The following is a 17949-nucleotide window of genomic DNA, read 5'->3' on the forward strand; positions in this document are numbered from 1 at the left end:
TGCTCCACATCGTCTGGGGTTTCCTGTTGCTCTGCATCGCCTGGGGTTTCCTGTTGCTCCGCATCGTCTGGGGTTTCCTGTTGCTCCGCATTGCCTGGGGTTTCCTGTTGCTCCGCATCGCCTGGGGTTTCCTGTTGCTCCACATCGTCTGGGGTTTCCTGTTGCTCCGCATTGCCTGGGGTTGCCTGTTGCTCCGCATCGCCTGGGGTTTCCTGTTGCTCCGCATCGTCTGGGGTTTCCTGTTGCTCCGCATTGCCTGGGGTTGCCTGTTGCTCCGCATCGCCTGGGGTTTCCTGTTGCTCCGCATCGTCTGGGGTTTCCTGTTGCTCCGCATTGCCTGGGGTTGCCTGTTGCTCCGCATCGCCTGGGGTTTCCTGTTGCTCCGCATCGTCTGGGGTTTCCTGTTGCTCCGCATCGCCTGGGGTTTCCTGTTGCTCCGCATTGTCTGGGGTTTCCTGTTGCTCCGCATCGCCTGGGGTTGCCTGTTGCTCCGCATCGCCTGGGGTTGTCAGCCGTTCCACATTGCCTGGGGTTGCCTGTTGCTCCGCATCGCCTGGGGTTGTCAGCCGTTCCACATTGCCTGGGGTTTCCTGTTGCTCCGCATCACCTGGAGTTGCTTGTTGCTCCACATCGCCTGGGGTTGTCAGCCGTTCCACATTGCCAGGGGTTGCCTGTTGCTCCGCATCGCCTGGGGTTGCTTGTTGCTTCGCATCGCCTGGGGTTGCCAACCTGCTCCGCATTGCCTGGAGTTGCCAGCTGCTCCGCATCGCCTGGGGTCACTGGAACTGCTTCGCCAGGGGTCGCAGTCAGCTCTGCTTGGCCGCAGGGGTCAGTGTGGCCGGAGCCCCACCAGAGGGAGCTGCCGGCTATGAAAACGGGGGGAGAGGTTAGGAGACCGCCTTTCCCTGCAGAAATTTCGCTCAGGAGTTCGGGGGGCTGGAGTCCCCCCAGAGGGAGCTCCAGGCTAAAAAGGGAGGAGAGGTCAGGAGACCACCAATCCCAGCAGCTTTTCCTCTGCTGGACTTGCCCCGGCTGAAGGAGTCATCGACTGACAGCCGCACCTTTGGCAGCATTTCTGCTGCCAGTGATACAGCGGGAGGAGAGATTCGCCTCACTGTCAGCACGTCTGCTGACAGCATGGCCAGTAGCAGCCTGGCTACTGGCAGCATTGCCTCCCATCAACCCCTTAAAGTCCCTGTTCTTGGCCCAGGACTTTGAGCGAGACTTTTGGGATTTTAAGGGGGGAGGTGGCCATTGAGGCCATGTGTTGTGTTTTAATGTTGGTGTATAATCATCGGTACACAGGATATAAACAGGTCTGTGTAACACGAGTGTTTAAAATATATATTTATATTTAGGCACGAGGATTGCACAGCACTTCACGTGCAAGTAAAAAGTAATATGTGAGCACGGGGAGTTGCACTTTATTAATTCATGTGCAGTTGTATCGTGACTCCAGTTGAATGATTGATTAGCAGTCGAGTCTCGATACAGCTGCATAAAAGCAGCATGTTTTCACTCACTCGGGGTTGTGTGTTTGGTGAGTGGAGAACGGGATTGGAGACGGAGGTAATAATAAGAATAATAAGAATAATAATAATCGTTAAATCAGCTCACTGTGTTTGTCTGTATAGTCCATTTTGTTTGTCTCTTGTTTTGGCGAATGTGCCGTGTCCTGTATTTTTGTTTGTTACAACCGTTTATTTTCTGTCTGTCGGTTCATTCATTAAATGCTGAGCGAGACCATTCGCTCAGCTCCACCAAACTCCACCTCTCTTGTTGTTTATTTCCTGTTTCTGGTCTGACGTCACCCACTCCGACCGTCTTTGTGACAGCCTCTTAATTTGCCTTCATATTTTGTGCAAAGTTGACAGTATATAGAGTCAACATGCTTACCATCAGCGCTTCTGTACTTTAGCCATAAATTTCCGGCATCGAGTTCTGAAATCCAATTTTTAATAGTACAAACCTGAGGACAATTGCTACTGCTTGCCATTTTTAACTTCAATTGGTATTTAAAAAAAAAAAAAAAAAAAAAATTCTGTTTTTACCCTTGATGCGTGTCTCTCGTCTCGTCTTTTAAACTGACACCAAAGCACGTTGGCAGCATGGTAAGCGGGATTGGTTGCAGCGCATATCAATAAAACATTTATTCTCTGATCACGAACATGTGTTATTGAATTTTATTAAATCATTGGCACCCTACTCTTTCAGACATAAGCACCGCTACATTTTCCAAAAGAAAAGAAAAAAAGTACTGCTGCATTATCTACAGTACTTTATTTTACACGTGTTTCAAAGCAGATAAACTGAAATAGCTGTGAAATACATGTGCATCGCATTTATCATGGTATCGCTTTGCAAATTGCGATGCGATACCGTCTATTTCCACCCCTGGCACTATGCAATAGCTGTGACATAGAATTGATCACCCACATAGTACTACTACACTATAGCCCTCTGATCCCTTCAGATGGCATCTGTGTTCACAACCACTTGGTAGTATTTCACTATTACAAGGGATTAAAAAGACAAGTGCTTATTTGTTTTCTGTCGTTAACACTTTTTTTCTCTTAAAAGGGAAGTACTTTCTATCAGTTCCTTAAACTGGTACCAGGAAGTACAATGCCTATAGAAAGTCTACACCCCCTTGAATTTTTTCACATTTTGTTGTGTCAGTGCCTCAAAGTTTCATGCATTTAAATGAGGATTTTTTTCCACTTATCTATACACCATACTCCACACTGTTAAGGGGAAAAAAGTTTTTTTGAGAAAAAAATGATATATAAAAAATACAAAACTGAAAGATCGTAATTGGATAAGTCTCCGCCCCCCTGAGTTAATACTTGGTGGACGCACCTGTGGCTGCAATTACAGATGTGAGTCTGTTGGGATAGGTCTCTATCAACTTTGCACACCTCGATTTGTCAATATTGGACCATTCTTCTTTACAAAACTGTTCAAGCTCTGTGAAGTTCCTTGGGGAGCGTTGATGGACAGCAATCTTCAATTCATACCACAAATTTTTGGATTTAGGTCGGGGCTCAAGGATATTTACCTTTTTGTTCTTTAGCCACTCCAGTGTCGCTTTGGCTGTGTGATTTGGGTAGTTGTCATGCTGAAAGGTGAACAGTTTCAGCTTTCTTGCAGAGGGCAGCAGGTTTTCCTCAAGGACGTCTCTGTACTTTTCTCCCTTCATTTTCCCTTCTATCCTGACATCCTGATGAGAAACATCCCCAAACATGATGCTGCTACCAGCACACTTCACAGTAGGGATGGTGTTTTTTGGTTGATGCGCTGTGTTGGGTTTGCGCCAAACATAACGCTTTGCATTTAGGCCAAAAAATTCCATTTTAGTTTCGTTAGACCACAAAACTTTTTGCCACATGGCTACAGAATCTCCTGATTTGTTGTTTTGCATACTTCAAATGGGATTCAAGGTGGGATTACTTGAGTAATGGCTTCCTTCTTGACACCCTGCCATACAGGCCAGATTTGTGGAGTGCTTGGGATATTGTTGTCACATGCACAGTTTGACCAGTCTTGGCCATAAAAGCCTGTAAACTTTGCCTCTTGCAAAGTTGCCATTGGCATCTTGGTAGCCTCTCTGATCAGTCTCCTTCTTGCTCGGTCATCCAGTTTATACCCATCCCCTGATCTGTGCCTTTCAACAACATTGTTCTAGAGTTGTTTTGAAAGTGCCTTGGTGCTCATGGTTGAGCCTTTGCTTTGAATTGCACTACCCAGCAGAGGGAATCTACAGGAACTGCTGAATTTATCCTGAAATCATGTGAATCACAACAATTTTACACAGGTGGAAGCCACTTAACTTGGTGTGCGATTTTGAAGGCGATTGGTTACACCTGAGCTAATTTACGATTGCTATTACAAGGGGGGGGGGGAGTTGTGGGGTAGGATGTGTAGATAAATGAAAAAAAAAAAAAACATTTTTAATGCATTTTAATTCCAGGCTATAAGGCAACAAAAGGTAAAAATTTTGAAAGAGGGTGTAGACTTTCTATAGGCGCTGTACTTAAACAAAGAAGGGATCAGAAAGTACAGACAGCATTATTAAGCAATTCAGACTTTTAAGACAAGAAAAGTAAATGAAAGAACATTTGACTAGTGTAGCATTCCAGAATCCCCAAGAGGTTGAATCTAGTCATACCTAATTAGGAGAACAAATCACCAACTTGGAATTTATTCTCAAGGAAATATATGGTTAATTTAGATGTGGTTCTCTACCAGTATCTGCCAACATTATGTATAGTGTTGTGTCCAGTAGATGACCTGTTCACTGATGACTTCCATGCTTCTTATCCACAAACCAGTAACTACATTTGCATGAGGTTGCCTTGAAAATGGAAGTGTGAACAGAAGGGTTTTTACTCACAAGAAATGCAATGGTAGGGGGTAGGGAACGACTAGGGGCGTAGGAGGTAAACATGAAGGGAGCAAGCCCATTTACGTACTGTAGCAAATCATCTGTACTGCTGCAAACAGATCATCAAGGACGGGACAGAATGTCACAAAAAAATCTGACGCAGTTTAAAAAAAAAAAAAAGATAGTATCAGATGAATGGATGAAATAAAGTTTAAAACGCTGTTCAGAATAATGCAGTGCTGTGGGGGCGGTGAATTGTGTGAATGTAGTGAATGTTAATGGACTGGCATGCTAGAAACTTGAGTCTGCACAGGCAAGGTTCAGTATAGGCAGGCTGAACCAATAAGAATTTTGTCTTTGTTGCCCCTTTTGTGACCTCAGCCCTGGCCCTCGCAAACCTCTCTACAAGGGTGAACTTTCATTCCTGATTCTCTCGTGCCTCTCATGGGCAGGGAACCTCCAACGGTGTTGAATTACATGCCGGGGGCTCTGGTCCAGTCTGATTTCAGTCTGACCTAGGCAAGATATTTTCCCTGAAGTTCTCAGAACCTCTACATTTACAGAACATCTCATTACCTGATTAATATCCTATTGTGTGTATGTGTGAATTTCTATTGTTGCTTCTGCATAGATCATTAATTATCACGCTTAAATGTAACTATTGCAGCTGTGGCAACTGTGGGATCTCGATACAAAATCGGAGTTTCAGAGGAGATAGAAATTATACCTGCACAACCTGAGAGACCATTTTTCAAATCACACACTTCAGAAATGTAGCGTTTAGAAGTGGATGATAAAGGTAATTTTTTCTAGCATAGTTACAGGCATGGTAAAAAACCATCTGGGCCTCCCTATACTGCATGTTGTATTTGTCAGAGACAGGTACTACAGCATCAAGGTCTTTCTTGTAGCGGGCTTGTTCTAAACATACATTTTTATTTGGGTCCTAGCATCGATGAACTACAGCAGGGATTTACATGCGGTTCCTTTTCATGCTGGAATCTGATAAGTGTGATGTGATGCAACAGTACTGGAACAGGTTTGTGGTTGCCCAGCCTATCGTGTGCCGCAGATATGAACTGCCATTGCTTCTTCTCCTCCTTCTCCCGCAGATGCAGCACCCAGCCAGGGGAGAGTTATCGGTGTGGGCTGAGGGCCGGGAGCTGGTGATGGAGATTGAACGCAATCAGTGAGTATTGTTCATCTATCAACACCTGATCTGAGCCGAGGTTTCTCTGAATCACAATGACAGGATACTGCAGATATACAGAGGGGTACAAAGCTATGAGCCAGCTTGACAAATAAAAATCCCAGTTTGATCAAACCATCCTTATATCCTTGATGTGCATCACTGCATGTATAGTTTTACTATGATAATTGTTCAGCCCTCCATGCTATACTTTATAATGCATATATGTTTTTTCAATGTCACAGAAAGAGGTTTTTTTTTTTTAACACTTAGTATAGTTCCTTTATAGTACCCACTAGAAATGCCTGTCTCACACATAAACACATCTCTGATGGTGTGAATTAAGAAATACAAAAAATAAATGATTGTGTCACTGTAAAAGTACATTTACAGCACCAATCTACAGTAAAAGAAATGCGCTGATCTGAAAAAACCAAATACATTAAATTATATATTTATATATAGTTCATCTGTAGCAATGTGCATTTGGTATATCTGCAATTTGAGAAAATAAATGTTACAATTTGTGATGCTACTATCGTTAGGAAATAAGGATAAGTTATTCTGCTGAACCGTGTAGGATTATGGATGACTTATTAAATGCCTTTATGTCATAAATACGTAGCAATAAAAACAATGACAACTGCTCCTTTTATAAATGGGGGAGAACATTTTGCTCACTATTCAATTCTAGAGAATTTGTTTAAATGAATGGCGTAATAAGTCTGAAAAGCAAGGGTTTTCAATGTCGTTTGGGCATGTGTATGTGTGGGTGTGTGTGTGGGTGGGTGGGGGGGTGGGGGGGGGGGGGGGCTGTGTGTATGTGCTTGCTGGATAAAAAAAAAACTCCCCACAAGGGAGGACTCTGACAAAACCTACCATGAGGACTCTGTCATTTTTAAACAGATATCTTTACAATTACTCACTGGTACCATTTTTGGTTCACCATTATAAATTGGGATATCAGTGCGTAATAGTTTAGAGCACAGAATTAAAAAAAAAAACATTAATTGACAGTGTCCATGTGGGATTCCCAGTCATTTCCTTGAGATGTGAATACACAATTTCCCTATTCCCGAGCTGATTCTAAGATTCAGATAACAATGAGCGCAGTACTTAGACCTATACAGTGACTGCATGCCAGTAGTGTACAGTACCCTGGCAGTGGTGTGCAAGGGGCTGTGGGAATGAAGTTTTCTATTTCCTCTATGTCTCCCTGATGAGCTCATGGCAGGATGTGCAGTAAGGAAGAGGTTCTTGGTGCAGTGCCACTGGAGTAACGCTGATGTCAGTTTGCTGTTCACCAGGAGCGTAAACTACCAGGAAAAGTCAACCCTTGATGTAGAAATGTAGCATTATTAATATTAATTATTAGGTAGATAAATTACGTTTACAATTAGGCATGCTTAAAATTCAAAGGTAGAGCACAACACACAGTCACGCTAAAGAATCAAGAAGTGCAGCTAACATATTTGTTGATTGGTGAAATACAATTAAAAGTTGCTGCAGTATGTCCACTGTTTTGTCATTTCAAATCTTTTCACAAAACAAACATTAAACTTTAAAGCTACAGTGTGCAGTGCAAAAGGATATCATGAAAAGCCACATTTGTAGGTGAAAAAAGCTAGAATAAAAGTCGCTACATTTAAAAAAATATATATATATAAACACATGACATTTTCGATCCACTAGAATAAATGGCTTTACATAATCTCTGTAAGTAAGAATTTGGAGAGTCAAGTGTGAAAACTACACAAAATAATACATTAGAGTAGCCTCCAAAGTAGCTATAGCATTAAAATGTTCAATACAAAAAAAATGTATTACAAGCTGTCTAAAAAAAAAAAAAAGATTGTAGCATAACAGAAAAGCATAATCAATCAAACTGTGGCGTCTGTATCATCTGATCCGAAACCGCCGAGCTCCACGTTTTTGTCACCTGATCCTTCATCACTGATGATGCAAGCAATTGTCTAATCATTAATGCACAGAGCAACTACTTCAGGGCAGTTTTTTCTAATCACGTGAGCCATTATATTTCTCATTTTGATTATTTAACATCATGTAATCAAAGAAACTACAAAATGATATTACAAAAGTCTATGGCAAGCCATAATAGTAGTACTGTACAGTATTTCATGTTATATTTCGAAATCTCACAGTGGTACACTTACCCAGATTAACCGTCAGCCCCATCTCCCTTAGAGACTGTAGGATGCCCAAAAGTCTAATAATTTGCTCTTTCCAGGTTGAGCTAAAACTAACCACATCATCAGCATACGTGACAGCATACTTCTGATGGGGTGCAAGGACCTGGTACATCAATCTTTGAAAGATGGCCGGGGCTCCATGCAGTCCAAATGGCGTGGTCTGGAAATGGAACAGGCCATCTGGGGTTGAGAAAGCATCTGGGGTTGAGAAAGCACCTGGGGTTGAGAAAGCAGTTTTCTCTTGTGAGCTCTTAGTGAGGGGAATTTGCCAGTATCCCTTCGTCAGGGCCAAAGTTGAGATCAACCTTACTTTTCCAAGTTGGTTGAGGAGCTCATTTGCTCGGGGCATAGGATACTCATCGAACTTGGAGATGACATTCACCTTACAAAAGTCCACACGTAAATTTGGGTTTCATTTCGGTGATCAGGTTGTATAATCTCATAATTTACTTTACCAATCCCCCTTTTGCCTCATATGGTCCCTGCCACTTAGCATACAGTTTAGACTCCGAAGTGGGAAGTAGCAACAGTACCTTGTCTTCTGGTCAAAAGGTCCGTATTTGAGCTTGTTTGTTGTACTGTTGCTTCTGACGATGCTGAGCCAGTTTAAGTTCGTTTGGCAATGTTTCTGCTCTTGGCTGACCAACCGCCTCAGCATCTGTTTTAACGTCTGATTAAAATGTTCCACCAATCCGTCCGTCTACGGGTGATAAACAGAGTTCCTAATGGACTGAATTTGCAACAATTTATATGTTCATTTAAACATTTAGACATGAAGTTAGTTCTCGTGGTGGGTGATACAGTTTATATTCGTGACAAAAGGTGCAGTGTTGTCCGGTTTCTTGCTGGCCCCTAACTGTCTCGTAACGTACAAGACAAGACAAGACATTTACAAACAAACAAAAACACAACACTCATGTTTTCAATTTAAATACACTTTTTACTGTCCTTCTGGCTCGAGACCACTACAAACCAATACGAAGGAACAGATTACGATTCTCCATCCCCCTTATGTGCTGTCATGCATGACCCTTTGGTAGACGATTGCAGCTGCCTTTACATTCCGTGGCCATTGTTTCCCTTCCAGGTCAATACATTCTTGCAACAGAGTCTCGCCTTTTTCCACACTGACCGACTTCCCGACCCAGGGAAAGAACTGTCAAGCCAGCCCGTCCAAAGAACTCAGTCCTCGCATAGTACCCTCACATGTCGGGAGGGAGATTTACAACCAAGATTCATTGTATTTCTGTCACAAGGGCATTGTAGGCAAGCAATCTTCTGTACCCAGGTTTTTAGCATTACGTGTCAGCTGCCGGTTCCATCCCAGGGCTAGCCTGAAGCAGCGCACGCATCTTCTCTATGAGGGCGATGTACTCCTGCCAGTGCACTGCCTGCCTGTAAAGAGATCGAACAATTCTTGGTGTTAGATCTCCTTCCCGACCATCATTTAGGAAGGGGGCTGAGCTACGGCACCCAAGTTCAATGACTCGGATGGGAGACGGCGGGACATCCGAGGATTGGAGGAGTGGATGCGCTCGTTAACCTAGGGGTCATGAGCGAGGGTATAAATAGGGGGCGTAGTGAAAGTGATCTTTCCCTTTTGTAAATTGTTGGAGATAACCTTGAAAGGAGTAGCAATTGCTGAGAACCGTGAGTGTTTGTTTTGTGTTTGTAAAGTGTCGGCTGTAGCTGTTGTTTGTCTTTTAGACTATCAGTAACACAATCTGGAGCTGGAGTACAAGCCAGCATTAACCCAGACATCACGTTTCACCCCAGCATTTCACATACTATAATCACCACTAGCACTTAATTTCACTCACTGTCTTGTGTTTGTGTTTCATGTTTAGTGTGTGTGTTTGGAAAACCTTGACTTGGTCACTGGTCAAACAACACACAATGCGTTCAACGGTGCATGTAACTGTGCTCTGTGTCCGATGCTGCTGGTGCGGTGCTGTGCTGTGTGTGGCTGTGAAGTAGTGAAAAGTGCTTCAGTGATAGGCTGGCTCCCTGGCTGCAGATTCTCTGGCTCTTTAATCCTCTAGAACAAGACACACAAGTTTACAAACACACATAAACAAAACAGCATCCCCTTCTCGTGATGAGCCCAGGGCCCCGGTCTTTCCAATTGCTGCATGCCCCACAGCTGACCAAAATGGAGTTGTTGATCAGATTCACAGCTGCGCACTTTCTCCAAAATGGCTGACTTCCGGTTGCCATCTACCATCAAGTCTGCCCCTCTATGAGAAAACATACCACCCATCACAGCGCCCTTTCTGGTCAGGAGGGAGATTTGCAGCTCAGATCCCTTCTCTCTTCACAAAAAAAAAAAAAAAAAGTTACATATCTTTAAACTGCAAAGTGGTATGTAGTTCAATATGTTAACGTAACCTTATAAAGTTTCATTTGACTTTATGAAACAAATTGAGTTAATTCTATAGGGTGATGCAAAATTTTTGGTAATAGCTGTATAGTGCTTACTTGCTTTCGGGCTAAGGAAAGGAAGTGTTTGGAGAAGCAGCTAGCAGCTGGATTGGCCAGCTCAGTGTTCTCTTCCTGTATACAACTCTCATAACAAAACAATATTTTGTTATGATTCATATCTAGAAAACAGTAGAATTGTTTAAAACAGGAGGCCTTTTTTTTCTTGACACTGTTGTTCATGAGATCTCTAAGGGTTAATCCTAAAAGAGATTTAAATAATCAGTCAAATCAATTCTGGAAACAGTATTTTCTGAAGAAAAGTACAGAAATACATAATTCATAAGAAGGGGTTATTATTTATTCATTCGTTTGTCTTCTTTTTTCGTTCTATTTTTGTAACGTGGAACTATGTTTTGCATATTCGCAGAAAAGATTTGAATGGAGGTCGTGTAGTGCGTATTGAGACATTATGGAATGTGTTCTTCTCTGATTTAACACACCGACCAGCTTCATGTAACATTGCCCCATTATACAGTCACTATCCAAAGGAATTAGGCCCATTTAAAGCACTAGTTATGACTTAAGAGCTTTCCCATGTAGATGCTAGCATCTGAGATTTGAGCATGTAACTTTACAATCTTTTATTACACTGTAACTAGTGTAGCTACATGTGCTTTTTAGATATGTAATTACATTGTAAATACACAACCGATACAAGACAACCACATTACAGTTTAATTACAAAATATATGTTACCTACAATTTGTATTATTAAATGTGTAGTAGCTTTAAAACTACACAGTCATCTATGTTATTACAGTGTGTTATTTTAGAGACATGATAACCTTCCCCGCTTTTACTCTGTCAGTTTCCGATTCAGGGTGGGTCTTTTTTGTGATTCAACATTTCTTTCTGCCGATTCATATTCGGTTCGCTTAATTTCTGTTTCCTAAAGCAGTTGTAACATTTCCTGCATCCGTGTGCCTGCCTGGTCGGTTGCATGCATTTCCCAAGCCAGCTTGCCTGCTGAATCCAACAGCATCATTGCTGGGCTCCTATAACCATGAGGGAATTGCTAGCATTACAGGCACAGTAGCTAATCAATCAATCAATCAATACAAGATGTAGTAAGTACAAGAAAATCCATAATACTTCAAATATAGGGAAATGCATAATACATGATATACAATGGAAAGTACATAATACATGATAGTAGCATAATACATTAAATAGTACACTAAATACAGTGGAAAGTGCATAATACTTGAAATAGTACAATAAATACAGTGGAAAGTGCAGAATACATGAAATAGTACATTAAATACAGTGGAAAGTGCATAATACATGAAATAGTACAATAAATACAGTGTAAAGTGCAGAATGCATGATAGTAACAATACATGAAATAGTAGCATACTTAAATTAAAGCAGACTTACAGTACTTTTTTAATGCAGATTTTAGTTATCGCATTAATTTCATATCTCAACCTTCCTACTTCAAGAGATCACCTGAAGGATAAATTGAAAACATGCAAAAAGCTTCAATTGGTTCCTGACAAGGAGAGACAAAGCTTAATGGAGTCTAATGCATAGGTGCTATTCAGTCTCACCTCTTGAAGTAGGAAGACAGGATTACAAACGCACTGACCTCTATTGAACTTCAAAAAGAAAAAAACTATTACAAAATCAAATTCACACTTAAGAACATCAGAAAGGTTACAAACTAGAGGAGGTCATTCGGCCCATCTTGTTAATTTGGTTGTTAGTAATTTATTGATCCGAGAATTTCCAGCAGCTTCTTGAAGGATCAACATTACTGGGGGGTTGGTTCCAGACCCTCACAATTCTCTGTGTAAAAAAGTGCCTTGCATATTCTGTTATGAATGCCCCTTTGTCTAATGTCCATTTGTGACCCCTGGTCCTTGTTTCTTTATTCAGGTCGAAATAGTCCCTTGGGTCGACATTTTCAATACGTTTTAGAATTTTGAATGCTTGAATCAGATCGCTGCATAGTCTTCTTTGTTCAAGACTGAATAGATTCAATTCTTTTAGCCTGTCTGCATATGATGTGCCTTTTAAACTAGGAATAATTCTGGTCCCTCTTCATTGCACTCTTTCTAGAGTACAACACATGCATTTAAACATATACTGTCTATGTTCTTTTGTTAGCTCAGTGTCCTTTCATATCGTTGTTACAATACATGGACAGTTCTTAATGGCTTCGAATGTTGTATCAATGTCACGAGCTAAGAAGCTGTGTGGGATATTGTTTATGCTATCCAGGACCAAAAGGAATTTCAAATGGCTATCAGTGTTTATGAGCGCCCCTTATAAAAGCTGTCATAGTGCCTGTACTGGGTATGGGTGTGATAATATACTGTCCCCACTGATAAGGTAATTTGCTCTTCTCAGCACATGGACTACTATAAACACAGTGCCTGCCTGCAGACTTACACCTGTTGCTGCTAACTAAAGTACTTTGTAAATTGTTTATTTCATGACTGCAATTATTACATTTACTGTAATGGAGCCTTGGTTGGCTTTATAGAATGTGTCTCTGTACAGATCTTACAGTATAGGCAACTTGCCACAACAAATGTAACCAGTGTTTTGTCTATACATATATATGTGTGTGTGTGTGTGTGTGTATCACACTCAGAACAGCTACTTCAGATGTCTGATGTCCAGGAAAGAGTAAATATAGGTGATATAGGTGATAGTTATGGCCTGGAAAATGACATGGGGCAGTTGGGAGATTGCTGGCAGATGGTGACAAAATGTTTTTTTTTTTTTTTTACTGACTGAGTGGAGTAAAAGGGTCATGTTGCTGCTGGGGTCAACAAGAGGAAGCTGTCAGGGTTCCAAGAATTGCTTAACAGTGATGTTTCTTTATTCTTTTGGGGATGAGAGCAATGTGTTTGACTTTATTCGTATTACTGTATATAACAGTCTCTATAGTTTGTTGTAGGATTTTAAGCTTGTCGGATTGTTTATGCCAGAGCCAGGAACTCCTTGTAAAAGATGCCTCGGACTCAACGGTTCAATAAGAAAATGAGAGAGATGCCTTGGAGTACTCCCTGTAATTGTGTGGTTGAAAAGCATTTCTGAATTTAAAACATGTACTTAGCAAAAACCACAATGATCCTACCAACTCGTCCACAGGAAAAAGTATCCAACATTTGCGTTGTTATCTGTTTTGTCTCTTTTATGAAAATTCCATCAAGTTGATTGGCTGGAAACATTCATTTCATATTCATTAGTGTGGACGTTTGTCTGTCTGTCTGCCTGTCTGTATGCCAGACTCAGCTTCGATTTTTATATTCTCTAAACGTGTATCATAGACTCCTAGTTTCATGTGCAAGTTACAGACCTTTAGAAATTAACAAAAAAAAACAATGTTATATAACTATTTCATTTTTGTATAGTTTCCATGGCAGTAGCTGTTGCTATAGTTATTGCAATTACACAACTCAACCTGTGTGCTCTTTATTTGATAGCTGTCTTTCTAAATATTAAAAAAACAAACCAAAGTATATTGCGTGCATTTACATTGTGTAGTTATCTAACCCCCTACACAGTCAAAAGCATGCTTGGATAAGCATCTTAGGTGGACATTACATTCTCTTATCACACACTACTACCCCATGCACTATTCTCTATATAACACACTCCAGGACATACGTTAATTCTGTAACATACAGATTCGGTGATAAAAGTCACTTGGCTTATATAAAATACTGGTGTGTATATATATATATATATATATATATATATATATATATATATATATATATATATATATATATATATATATATACCAGAGCCAGTTGGTGTGTTGTTTTCACAAGAGTCTAAGTTCGGCGATGTTGAAAGTCTGAGCCTCTACAACTTTCAGACTCCAATAAGCTTTTAAATGTATTGAACCCAAGCAAAATAGAAACAGAATCTTGATGACCTGTTTTTGTTGTTCATTTAAGTAGTTCCTGGAGATTGTTATACTCCCGGCCACTGAGTTATCATAATTACAGCTGAAACCTTCTGGGGTTTATTTTTCCAAAAAGGTTTAAGGCCTGTGTGGAAGGGGTGTGGGTAATTCACTGACAAGGAGACAGACAGGTGTATTTGGGAAACACCACACAGGTGCCCAGTTTTATTTTAGGCCGGCTCTTTTTCTTTCCTTGATTTTTTTTTTCTCCGGTAGAGGGCACTGTTGACCGTGGGCTGCCTATCAACGATGATAGACAGCACCACGGAAATACCACAGCTGGTACACGACCTGCAAATGCACTCGCAGGTGCTCAAGGAAATAATAATGAAAACAGAAGGCGAAAAGAACAAGGGAAAATAAAACAGTAATAAAACTACAAATAAAAGGTGCTGCACTCGGCAGCGTTATCCCGGTCGCCGCTACCCGCACGACCCGGATCACCGTCCTACTCTCTCGGCTATCTCGTCTGCTCTTTCACAATACGCCGGGGTCTGCCCAAGGGTTCCCCGCTCTCTCTCTCTGTCTCGCTGATTCCCGGTCCTGAATCAAAGTGTCCGCACCCTTAGCGCGTCTAAGTGGGCAGACCTGAGGAAACAACAGAGCATTACTTTATAGGACCGACAATCACCCAAGACCCGCCTCTCGGCCATTCAGAGAGGGGGAAAGTCCACACACACACTTTCCCACCTCCCCGTGTCACTGCCATGACTCACAGGCGGTTGTTGGAAGACTGCCGCCCTCTTCCTGCAGCCCTGTGAACACGCCAGCAGAGTCAGCACAGATCTCTCCCTGTTACATATCCTTCCCCTCAGAATGACACCACCGGTTCATTCGAAAATCTTACACCCCCATGCCTTCCCGAGAGAAAAAGTCTGCGTTTTGATGCAGCTTTCCTGCTCGGTGGACTACCCTGAAGGCATAGGGCTGCAAGGCCAAGTACCACCGTGTGATTCTGGCGTTGCTATCTTTCATCCGGTGAAGCCATGCTAAGGGGGCATGATCTGTAACCAGGGTGAAGTGTCGCCCCAGGAGGTAGTACCGGAGTGACTCGACTGCCCATTTTACCGCGAGACACTCCTTCTCGATGGTGCTATAATTTTTCTCGCGGGGAAGGAGCTTCCTGCTGATATACAGGACTGGGTGCTCGCTTCCCCGAACCTCCTGCGACAACACTGCCCCGAGACCTGTCTCTGACGCATCCGTCTGCAGGGTGAACCTCTTACCAAAATCCGGGCTGCATAGTACTGGCTTACTACACAGCCTCCGCTTCAAGGCGAGAAAGGCCCTCTGGCACGACTCCGTCCACTGAACCGTATTTGGGGCAGCCTTCCGGGTGAGGTCTGTCAAGGGAGCAGCGAGCGTAGCGAAACTCGGGATGAACTTTCTATAATAGCCCGCTAGTCCCAAGAATGAGCGCACCTGGGTTTTGGTTGTAGGAACCGGCCAGTCAGCCAAGGCTTTCACCTTAGCAACTAGCGGTCTGATCTGGCCGCCCCCTACTCGATACCCCAAATACTCCGACTCACTCTTCCCAATGGCACACTTCTTTGGGTTAGCAGTGAGCCCCGCCTCCCGCAAGGATTGCAGCACCGCCGCTACCTTACACAGATGACTCGGCCAATCCTCACTGTGGATAACCACGTCATCTATGTAAGCAGCGGCGTACTGCTGATGGGGCCGCAAGATGCGATCCATCATCCGCTGGAAAGTGGCGGGGGCTCCGTGCAACCCAAAGGGCATGGTCCTGAATTGGTACAACCCGAAGGGAGTCGAAAACGCCGTCCTCTCTCTAGATTCCGGAGTCAGGGGTATCTGCCAGTACCCCTTCGTTAAATCCAGTGTCGTCATAAAATGAGCCGTGCCTAGACGCTCCAGCAACTCATCTACTCGGGGCATCGGATAAGCGTCAAATTTCGATTTCTCATTGATTCGTCTGAAATCAATGCAAAATCGAGTTGACCCGTCTGGCTTATCGACTAAAACGATCGGACTGTTCCAGTCACTTTGGGACTCTTCTATTACCCCCAGTCTCAGCATTTCGTCAATTTCCGCTTTTATTACCTGTCTTTTACGCTCAGGTATACGGTACGGCCTCTGGCGAACTAGCGCCCCCGGCTCAATATCAATGTGATGATGGGCTACTCGAGTCTGCCCCGGGACTGAAGAGAACACGTCAGGAAACTCCGCCACCAGACCGTGAGCCTGACATTTCTGCGTTGGTGTCAGATTCTCAGCAATCTGTACCGATCCTTTTCTTGCCAACACAGAAAGATCAGGTCCCAGGTCCGTGACGTCATCTGCATGCGCCACTAACAACGCCTCTGGCTGTAACCAAGGCTTTAAAAGATTGATATGGTAAATGTGTTTCTCTGTCCGTCGCTCCGGCTGGCAGATCTCATAGTCCACCTTCCCAACCTGGCGTGTAACCTCAAAGGGTCCTTGCCACTTAGCCAAGAGTTTCGACTCAGAACTGGGTAATAATAGAAGTACCTTATCCCCCGGCTGAAATGTGCGCAACCGGGCTCCTCGGTTATATTGTGTCTCCTGTCTGTGCTGCGCCTGCTGCAAATTGTCATGCGCCCATTTCCCCACAGACTCAAGACGTTTGCGCAGGTCCAACACATACCGGACTGTATTGGTCGAATTGTCCTGCTGCTCCTCCCACATCTCTCTGACCAGATCGAGCACGCCCCGGGGTCTCCGCCCATACAGCAGCTCGAATGGTGAAAACCCCGTGGAAGCCTGGGGAACCTCTCTGATCGCAAAGAGAAGGGGAGGAATCAGCTGGTCCCAGTAACGCACATCACTACGAATAAACCTGCGCAACATGTTCTTAAGGGTCTTATTAAAGCGTTCCACCAAACCGTCTGTCTGAGGATGAAACACAGAGGTCCTAATGGTCTTAATTCCCAAAAGCTTACATGTTCCGCGGATTAGCCGGGACATAAAATTGGTGCCTTGATCGGTTAGTATCTCTTTGGGAATCCCCACCCGGGAGAAAACCTTCACAAGCTCGTTGGCAACAGACTTAGCGGACATAGATCGGAGGGGAATTGCCTCTGGATAACGCGTAGCGTAATCCAGAATGACAAGTAGGTGGGTGTATCCTGCCGCACTCCTTTCTAGTGGCCCAACTATGTCCATCCCAATACGCTCAAACGGAGCTTCCACTAGGGGCAAAGGCACCAGTGGGGCTCGTGGAACGGCTCTAGGGCTGGCCTTCTGACATTCCCCACAACGCTCACAAAACCGCTTAACATCGCCATCCAGCCCCAGCCAGAAGAACCGTGACACAAGCCTTGCTTTAGTTTTATCCCTTCCCAAATGACCAGACAGGGGAATAGCGTGAGCCAGCTGCAACAAATCCTCCTTAAAGGGCTGAGGAATGAGCAACTGATGACGCACTTCACCGGTCTGGGGTAATTTATCAACACGGTACAGTAGGTCTCGATCAATTTCAAAGTGGGGGTACGTGGCGGCGCGTCTGGGCTCGACCACCCGACCATTAACCACCGCTGCTTGGTCAAAGAGCCTGCCCAGCACGTCGTCACGCCCTTGCTCGAGTCGGAAGTCACGGGAGCGAGCTAAGAAATCAGCTCCCATGGCTTCCAACTCGGGGTCAGGTCGGTCCCGAGCAGAGGCAGCCGAGCCAGACCCCTGCGCTGGCTCCGCGACCTCCCCCCCGGACTCTTCACCAACCGCCCCCACCTGGAACTTCTCCGACTCCCTCCATTGCCAGCCCTCATTCTTAGCGATC

The 17949-nt window shown here is 43.6% G+C and overlaps 1 protein-coding gene across 1 annotated transcript in view; it reads left to right on the forward strand.

Moving 5' to 3' along the window:
* Positions 1-17949, forward strand: part of LOC121329953 (disintegrin and metalloproteinase domain-containing protein 33-like) — a 98316-nt gene that overhangs the window by 35161 nt on the left and 45206 nt on the right. Inside the window, exon 3 of the mRNA XM_041276499.1 lies at positions 5497-5573. Coding sequence (XP_041132433.1) covers positions 5497-5573 — 77 coding nt within the window. The remainder of the gene's footprint in view (positions 1-5496; positions 5574-17949) is intronic.

This window comes from Polyodon spathula, chromosome 1 (genome assembly GCF_017654505.1).
Source record: "Polyodon spathula isolate WHYD16114869_AA chromosome 1, ASM1765450v1, whole genome shotgun sequence".
Taxonomy (NCBI): domain Eukaryota; kingdom Metazoa; phylum Chordata; class Actinopteri; order Acipenseriformes; family Polyodontidae; genus Polyodon; species Polyodon spathula.